The 9726-nt window shown below is 38.6% G+C and overlaps 1 protein-coding gene across 3 annotated transcripts; it reads right to left on the minus strand.

The window, feature by feature from the left end:
- Positions 1-2399: 2399 nt before the first annotated feature.
- Positions 2400-9675, minus strand: FAM217B (family with sequence similarity 217 member B). 3 transcript variants are annotated; one of them, XM_009273924.2, is made up of 5 exons: positions 9549-9673; positions 8422-8627; positions 7140-7251; positions 6958-7043; positions 2400-6565 (listed from the first exon to the last, which is right to left on the minus strand). In XM_009273924.2, the coding sequence occupies exons 2-5, from the start codon at positions 8514-8516 to the stop codon at positions 5374-5376; spliced, it is 1485 nt and encodes a 494-aa protein (XP_009272199.1). In that variant the 5' UTR covers positions 8517-8627; positions 9549-9673; the 3' UTR covers positions 2400-5373. The 3 variants fall into 3 exon arrangements, with proteins under 3 accessions (XP_009272199.1, XP_019326207.1, XP_009272198.1); XM_019470662.1 differs by having other exon boundaries at positions 8427-9675; XM_009273923.2 differs by lacking the exon at positions 9549-9673 and having other exon boundaries at positions 8422-8884.
- Between the last annotated feature and the right edge of the window lie 51 nt (positions 9676-9726).

Consider the following 9726-nt stretch of genomic DNA (forward strand, 5'->3'; position numbering starts at 1 on the left):
TCCGGGCAGCGGCAGCGGCCCCCCGAGCCCGGGCAGGCTGCAGCTGAGTTAGTCGTTCCCTGGAAGTTTACACAGCGGCTTGTTACAGTCGAAGCTCTTTCCACTAAGTAGTTACCTGCGGTTTCACTGGCATTTGAGCCGTCCCAAAGGACAAGCGAGTATTTCTGCCTCGTCAGACAAAATTAAACAAAAATGAACTGATGATGCTGTAAAACTGGAATGACCCAAAGCAAAGCTCAGTCCTCCTTTGTTGCTTTTCCAGTCAGATTGCAACTGCCACTTTCAGTATTACGCAAACCAAATGTGCCGTTACTGCAGTTTTATGACTATTATACAGCCAGAATAAAACATGTGGCTTTCCTCGACAGTTACTTGGAAATGCCATTTCACAATAACTTCACAGTCATTTGCAAAAATGCAAATGTGTAACTTTATATTTAATGGGAGCTATTTTTATCTGCCGTGCCCAGGAGTGCTACTTTTATATTACTTCAGACTTTGAACCAAGAACAAGTTCTGTAAAAGCTTATTTGAAAGCTGATACAAACAACACTAGATTGTCCTGTTCAACTGAAAAGCCATCAAGCAAGTATGAACTTGCATACCTGAAGCTGAACTTCCCACCCAGCTTGTGAAAAATATGTTTTAAATAAAACTACATAAAGAAGCAGGAAATGAAAAATTAAGTCTCATAAAACTGTGTAAAAAGAAGGCTGAGTGGCAGGGAGCATGGGGAAGGTCTGGCAGGGAGTATGGGGAAGGTCCTGGCTTCTATGAAAACTTTCACAGCATTTTCCTTTCTCCTGTATTGCTTTTATTGGGCACAAGGGGGTTTATTCTTTTTTAGAAGTGGAAAATAATTAATTTAGTGTTCTGGAAGTTGTGAAAGGAAGACTTAGGGATGAACTGATCTTCTGTTCAGGGGAGAAGAAAAGCAATAGATCATGTCAAATAGGCCACGATGTTTTAAATAACAGTGAGCGTGGGGAGGAAGGCAGGTAGATGATCTTCTGAGATTCACTATTAACAGGACAAAATAACAGTAACAGGCTTAAATAGCGGCACAGGATAGGATGGTTTAGACATCAGGAAAACCTCAAATAGCCAGAACGTTCTGATTGTAAATTCTTGTGTGATATCTCACAGAGGAGTTTTGTAATGCTTAATATAAAGATTACGAAAACAGCAAAGCAAAGGGATTTTCAGAAATAGGAAATGCCATTTTTTTTCCCTTTGAATCTCTCTCCCTTCATTTTCCTCAATTAGTCTCAGCTGAACAAACGAACATGCTGTGTGAAATTCAGTTAAACATACTTATCCATGTATACTAGCAACACGAGAATGTGGTTCTCTCCAATCATCTACCCACGTCTCTGCTGTTCTTTGGATTATGTTCTAAGTGTCCTGGAGATTATAACAGAGAATGTGAAACTCATTGATTAGTGCATTTAAAAAAAAAGGTATGAATATGATGAAGTAAGTTTTTCCTGTTATTTTCACCCATTATGATGCCTTAACACAGCCAGTACAGAAGTGACTGCCATGTGGAGTAGAAATAATCATACAGCTTTAACCACCTGGCTTGGCCATCAGCAGCAATATAGCTGAGATATGCCGAGCTACAAGCTCTGTCCTACACTGCAGTAAAGAAATTCTCCAAATGAAAAATTCAGAGGTGCCATCTTGTGGATGATGAAAAAAATACAACTAAGTAACAAATAGGCAGTATCTCACTTTTAATATAGTAAATATACAGTAACTTTGAATTACAAGATCACTTCCCAATGAAACTACTAGCAAAAACATCCACAAAAAGTTCAAATAAATAAGAACATGTGATTAGCAACATCAAAAGCTGGGCTGGAGTTCCAAATTCTGTTTCTTCACATCTTTGTAACAGGGTCATTTCGTTGAAAACAACAGGGCTGGTCAAAGTTTATACTAGCATAACTGAAGTAGAAGCTGGCTATTTATTTAAAATGCAACCTGAGCGTATTTGTTCTAAAAACATCCACAAAAAGTTCAAATAAATAAGAACATGTGATTAGCAACATCAAAAGCTGGGCTGCAAATTCTCAGTTAATAGAGTTCCAAAATTCTGTTTCTTCACATCTTTGTAACAGGGTCATTTCGTTGAAAACAACAGAGCTGGTCAAAGTTTATACTAGCATAACTGAAGTAGAAGCTGGCTATTTATTTAAAATGCAACCTGAGCGTATTTGTTCTGTAGATAGTACTGCAGAACATTAAACCTTTAAATCATCTAGAAAAAAATGTTGAATTATCTCACATCACAGTAAACTTGTTCTTCAAGAAGCATCGTCAATGCTAGGCTTAGACACACATATGATCATATTGCTAAACACAGTGAAAAAAAATATAAATAGCCACACAAACAGTGAACTGTGGAAGTATTTTAATTCCAAACTGAATGTATTTGATGGAATAAACTTTTCTGCGATATTCAGAAGTGCTTCTAAAGACAATATCCATCAATACAAAATGAAGGAAACATAAACCATAGTCCTCTTCATAAAAGGAGCTCTTTTTATCTATAGGCCCAGAACATAGTCAAGTTAAAATGGAAGCAAAAGTGCTGCAGGATAAAATCCAACCCTTGCAGGTCTGCTCACGCCAAGAACTGCTTGTTGAGGCAAACACAGAACTTCTATTTCTGTATGTGAACAAAGAAGACTGTGTAAGAAGTATCAAATCAATGAACGAAAATTAGACTTGTGTGGTTATCATGTGAGACAAACTTACTTGGCGAGATCACAGCCAGAGCTTAATGACGAACAAGTACTCAGACTTGTTTTATGTGGCATCACCATCTCCGCCTGCTCAACTTTTTAGTCTCCAACAACAGACCGATGCCCATCAGATCACAAGCACTACATGAAAACAAACCTTTCCTAGGTCTGTGAGAAAAAAACTTTTCTCGGTGCCAATCACCTTTGCTCTGGTCAAAGCTGGCTGAAACACTATTTATTTATTCTTTAAGAAGTGATCATGCAAAATGTGCCTGTATCTACATGCCCTCCTTATAACCTAGGAAAGCATCAATATAGAGTAACATTTCAGAGGAAAATTTAGCATGCACTAATATTCAGTGCTATAATAACATGCTAAATTAATTACTGCATTTAACAGAATTTGTTTTAAAAAACTGCTATTCTCATTATTGACTTGATCCTGCCCACCTAGCTTTTGGTGCTTATAATAGTGCACTAAACCAGTGTACTAAAATCGTGCGCTAAAGTAGTGCTTATTGGCAAGAGCAGTCCTACTGACTTTCACTACTGTTAACGTGAATCAGGAAAACTTGAGTAATGAAGGCTTGCAGAATTTGGCCAGAGCTTGAAAGTCTAGCACTGGATGCAAGAACCTTTCATCTAAAAAAAGCTGAAATACATGATGAGTCTGGAACAAAACAAAAGGATGAAATAGCAGCAATAGAATGTGCTGGTCCTCTGCAGCTGCTGGTGTTGAATGCCATCCTCTAAGTTTCACCACACCAATTGATTTGATCTTTGAGCATGTCAGATTAAGTTTCACTTCAATTGCATAGAGCTGAATGTACATGCAACTACGATTCATTTTAACTGTAACTTCACAAATACTGAATATGGAAATGTAATACTGTATATCACATTTGTTTCCTTTATCAATTTAAAATTTCACATTTGGTCTCCAGTAGACTAGGAAAAAGCACTAAAAATATTTCTTAGACTATTCCTGAGCAATGTTTTTATGTACTGTAAAATACTCTCGTTTATTACTACATTTATTAATATTCTCATATTTTAAACTACATATAAATCCATGCTTTGAAATTTTACAAAGCTGAAGATCTGGTAGGCACAATGAAAGAATAGAAACAGCTAAGCATCTTAAAACCAAGATGAGCTCAACAGGAGAAGTGCAATTTAACTATATACATAATGTACTCTTTAGTATTTGCTACTTTTTCATTTTCTATCATGTGAAGGATCCGCTTGTAAAATCTGGTCCGTCAGACCTCAGCTCACTTCTCATAAACAGTTCACTGTGACTGGTGGCTGAGGATGAAGTTAATGCTGCTCAGAGTTTCATTTTAAAATGAAAGTATAAAACAGCCTCTAGAATTTCATCTTTAACAAGATCATGTCCCCAGCTGCTGTGATTGATTTGAAATTGTAACAGATGAACTGACATTTGAATACTCACTGAGCTATCCTACATATTCTCTTGTATCTCACAGACACAAGAGAAAACAGAGGGTCCGAGGACAGGACCCACTCCTGGTCGTACAATTTCTTTTGTAGGGTATTTCCTCATGTCACTTCACTAAACCTTGAAACAAGAAGCCAAACTAACTGAAGTAGACTGGACCATGGGATAAGTAATAGTCATCTTGGGTGACTGAAAATAGGAATCTTTTGTATCAAAATATATCTTTACTTGAACTTACAATAGCCTTTAAATTCATCCCCTAAGAGTCTATTTTTTATGTTTTGAGAGGCTACCAGTTCTGCAAATTAGGCCCCAGAGTCTCTAGTAATACCCTCATTTTGCATTAGTCATATATATCCATGTACAATTTGAAATTTGGTCATTTCCTCTAAATGACAAAAAGCATCAAGGCTTACAAAATGAACTTCAAGGAAAGCTGTCTGTAAACACAGTGAAGATTTCTGGGTATAAAAATATGCATTCCATTTTCTTAATCTGTCACTACTGACGTGCTCCCTAATAATTTTTTGTCTTAAAAAGAATCCTTTCTGCATTAAAATATTTCAAAACATTATCTCCATTCTTCTTCTTCTTATCAAAAAAATATCTAATTCATCAAAAAAATCCAATTCATCATCTTCTGTGAAGAATTAGAGTTTGACTTTGCATAGATAAGCACGCTCCATTATTCTATAAAAACAGTTGAGCCCTTTTCCATCAGAAAACACCATGATCAAACCTGTCGCAGAAAATAGCACATCTGTTCAAGAAAAAGAGCACAGATCCTACTCTTTCAAATACACCAAGGTAAGCATAAGAAATGCCACAGACTTCAATGGATTTCAACTGGTGCAAATAGGAGGACATGTTATAATTATATATTTTCTGAACTTTCATACTCTGCTATTGTTAGCTTCATTGAGCAACTGTAAGTATTTTTGAGGAAAGACCAATGGAAGACACTTGCCTTCAGGGAAAAGATTTCCTGCTGGCCTTGCTGGCTTAAGATCAAATGTATTGAAATGAACAGTGCTGACTTAGAACCACGCATCAAGAACATATTTTCTCAGGACCTTCCTATGAAGAAAACATGACCCTTCTGTGTTGGCCAAATGCTTTCTAGCAGTCAAGAAGCATCAACATTTACTAACTAATTTTTCTTCATTTAAATTTGCGTGATGTTTGCTTCGTGCCATTTGTTTTTATTTTCCTGTCCCCTGTTGGTTTTTTAGAAGGAACATAATTGTTGGCATTGCCATTTTTCTTTGGATTTGTACACGCGTATGTTTTTAAGCCTTTGATGGGAGCAGCTGAACCATGAAATACTGGGGTTTGCTTAGGGGCTCTGATATTACCAACACTTTGAATCTTAGAACTGTTCTCAGAGGGCTGCACATTGAGAAGCTGTTGCTTTGCAGTTGGTTTTTTTTTCAGTTCACTCCTTACTTCACCAGATTGTCTCTGAGAAGACACTGCACATCCCATTCTCTCAGGAAGTTTCAAGTGACCTGGATGAGAATATAACTGGCGACTTTCTTCACAGTATGAATCTCCCCTGTGACCTGAATAGCTTCTGGGCAGCTTTGTAACACTTTCTTGGGGAACCACTTGCTTGTTAGGCAAAGGGCTGAGCAATGCTTTGCCTTTGCCAGGGCTTTTTAGGGTACGGATGGAGCCGGGAGCAGTCTGTGGTCTGGCTTTGGCTGCCTTTCCTTTCTCATTCTGTACAGTCTGCATTTGCAGCCATTCCAGCTGCAAAAGGCGATCAATGTACTTCTCAAGAAATCCTGTTGGCTTTGGTCGAAATTCAGTTTTACCCTCTACATTAACAAAGATGGCCAGTTGCTTCAAGTCCCATGAGTTGAAAGGGGGTGGGAGGAAGTCTGGGTAGTAATATTCCGATTCTTTAAAACCCGTATCAGGGACATGTTCCAAACAAACTGGATCAATTTCTTCAGCTCTGAGAATGAGTTCTGGTGGTGTGCAGGGAGATGGGGGAATGGGAATCCTTTCTGAATCAGAGAGGTCACTGGCACTGTCATCTTCAGCATCTTCTTTAATAATTTGTACTGATTCAAAATCAAGAAACATTTCATCTACAGATGGTTCTCGCCATTTAGAAGAGCATGGACCAGCTTCAGCAACATGTTCTTCATGATTCTTTTCCAACTCTTCTTTTTTACTGTCATAAAAATGTTGCATTGAGCCTTCTTTAACCCTACAGAAGCTACCTTGTGTGCTGCCCTTTATGCTAGGAGGGATCCTGTGCAGGAAAGATTCATTTTGCCTTCTTTCTGGGAGACTCATCTTTGGTCCTTGTACTCTGTGCAGTGATGTGCAAACACTCGTGATCCTGAATGAAAAGAAAGATCATATCCTGTTAGAATGATTAATGTCTTTGGAACAACAGTTTACAAAGGTCTTGCTACCTCCTTCAAGGACATGGATCTACACGAATGAAGCTAAAATTGGCATGGAAATGTAGTAATGAGGTAAAAGTAATATCTGCTGGCAGAGATAACACTGCCTACTACTGATTTTTTTTGTTTTATTTTATTCTGATTTTGCCTGAGAACTCACTAAGTTCCCATATTGATAACTTAAATTTGTTGTCCTCATAAATGCTGAATTCTGGGACCAGCTAAGCCAAAGGCAAAACACAGAAGCCATGATTTCATCACAAGCATTTTATATACCAGTTTGAAATGTCTACAAATTAAACAGACAATCTTAACATAAAGTTACCTTTTTGACTGAGTATTGTCATCCAGCTGGTTTCTTCCCTTCTTAAAAATACTTGGTTGGTTACCATCTTGAGTCTCATGGGAAATCTGAAAAGATATGAAAGTATGTGATGTTATGAAGAAAGCTGACATAAACTAAGTACCCTTTTTGTGTTTAAAAAAAAAAAAAAAAGAATTATTTACCTTTTCAATGAAGCTTGATACATTTTTGCCTAATCTTCCAGGAGAAGTTTTCACATGAGAAATTGGTTTATTTAGTCCTTTGGTGCTCAGATGGCTTTCTCCATTACTGTAACTAACAAGGATTAAACAGAATGTCACATATAAATAGCAACATATACGATCATCAGAATAGAAATACAATAAAAGTTTAGAGTGCAATTCAGTTTAAAAAAGAGAGAGAGCTGATTGCAACTATTCTTAAAGTTCATCAGAACTATGCCATGGTCACTTTTTATTTTTTTGTACTATTAAGGCACTACTATATTTTTAATACTACCAATGCAAAAGTTAATAATTCAATCAGATGACATAATAATAGAACTTAGCCCTTATATAGAATTCTCTATCAGAGGATCCCAAAGTTACTTTGGGGATAATAAATAGTAAATATTAGAGACTACATATTTAACTACTCATTTAATAGTAACTGGTACATGGTCCTACTGCAATTTGAAAAAATTAATTATAAAGTACAGTACGAAGGCCACTGCAAACCAAATCTTGCTTGCCTTTCTCATTTGCATACTCTCAACAAAATTTAAAGGATTATTCCTACGAAGTTAAGGAGTGGAAGTGGGCAGGGAGCATACAATCTATTCTGATATTAATACAAACTATTTCACAACAAAGGCACAAACAAAATTCACCATTTCATCTTTTGCTGGGGTTGTGGAAATATTAGTAGGAGAAAAACTCATATGCAAGCAAATGGATGGCCTTACTGATCTGGACAGCTTAAAACTAAAATACATATTTCCTCAATTAAATCAGATACATTTCTGTGTAAGCACACAGAATCATTAAATCTGTATTCTGTAAGAATCAGAAAACAGTGTTTGTTCTACAAACAAGAAATACTACTAATTTTAAAAAGGAAAGCTTTAAAATGTCATTTTAGAACAAGAATGAGCAAACTGTGCCCTCCCGGTCTAATCTAGTTTGACTGCAGTTCAGTTAATTTGTCAGGCTGTACATCTTGTTCGCAGTTTTTATGTCTGTATAGTCAGATTTTGTTTTAAAAACCATGATTTAACCAATTCAAGAGCTTATAAAAGAATGAAAATAAGCCTTGTGCCTCCAGCATTAATGCAGTCACCTTTGTCACTTTGTGACCTGCATGATCATACTGCACAATCATTTCTGTCGCTGTGGACAACCTGAGCAGTACAGCCATGCACTTATTAACTAATCAACAGTATTTAGAGGTTTCTGTAACTAGAAAGACAGAAAATAATTTCCTTACTTTACCGTTCCTTTGTGGTTTTCATTGATTTGGCTTTCCTTTTTCTGTGTCTCTCTGTGCAGTAATAAGGGATATTCTTGAATGCCTGGTCCCATTATTACTCTTTTTAAAGGGTATCTGCACCTTTATTGTTACATAATCTTCAAACGACTCCAGTCTTTTGGGTTCGTAAGGCACAGCGTATCAAATGCAAACATCACCACGTCCTAGAGATGCAGTAAACAAACACCATGCGATTCCTCCCAACGTGATTTATTTTTAAAGCAGTAAGACAGACGTAATCAGCTACCAAACGGTACTGGAAAACACTGTCCCCTCCACCAGCGCTCGCTTAATGGGAACCAGCATCGTTCGCCTTACTACTGCCCATCCGTGCCGAGCTGTCATCGCCCCGGGTACTGAGAGGAGAGCCGAGCAGCGAGGGCAGCCGTGCTCCCCCTCCCAGGGGCACAGGCTGGCCACTAAAGCTGTAGAGCACCGCAGGCCAAAGCCAGCCAGGGGGGACAGGCACAGGCTTTGCTGTGGGAAGCCCTGCTGCTGCTGCAGCCACCAGGCACAGCCCGTCAGTCAGCCCCGGTACCGCATCAGTACCGAGCGAGGCTGGGCCAGCTGCCCCGCAAACCACCGAGCTCTTGCCATGAGGTTTACAGGCCTGTCCCTGAAGGACCGTTGGTAAGATACAGTTAAATATCTGAAGGTACAGCAGCATTGGAAGAGCTACTTTTCATTGTGTAATGTGCTCGTCATCATTTTGTTCCTCCTGCGCAGCATTACATGTATTGACTGGAGCCAAGTATCACAGTCAAACGGCGGTGGGTGTTTCTGCTCTTAATTTAACAAGAGCAGCTGATCAACCACCCACGTTCTGTGCATGTTGAGCTGTCTTTTTTGTGTCAGAAAATGCGCTCTTCCTATATTCATATATGCAAATCTTGTACCAGATACTTAATTTTTTTCTTTTTCCAAAACAAACCTGTCGGGACTCATAAACTCCTACTAAAAATACTCAGAACAGAATTTGTAGCATTCTTTTATTTTCCAGAAACCGCACTCCCATACCAGGGTGCGCAGATACGATTTGCAAAAGGTGACAGATGACGAGCACCGGAACACCCCTCTTCACTCACCTTTAGTTCTGTTGCAGCGCTCTTTACATATTTACGTCCCTATTCGTACCTGTATCTATCTACACTTGATCCCGTCCCATTCCCCGGTGCCCCTCTCCCCCTCGCCCCCTTGGCCGAGGAGGGAGCGCGGGGCAGGGTGCTGGCTCCCAGGGGACCAGGCCCCCGCGGAGCGGTACCC

This window comes from Aptenodytes forsteri, unplaced genomic scaffold (assembly GCF_000699145.1).
Source record: "Aptenodytes forsteri isolate BGI_AS27 unplaced genomic scaffold, ASM69914v1 Scaffold47, whole genome shotgun sequence".
In the NCBI taxonomy this organism is placed as follows: domain Eukaryota; kingdom Metazoa; phylum Chordata; class Aves; order Sphenisciformes; family Spheniscidae; genus Aptenodytes; species Aptenodytes forsteri.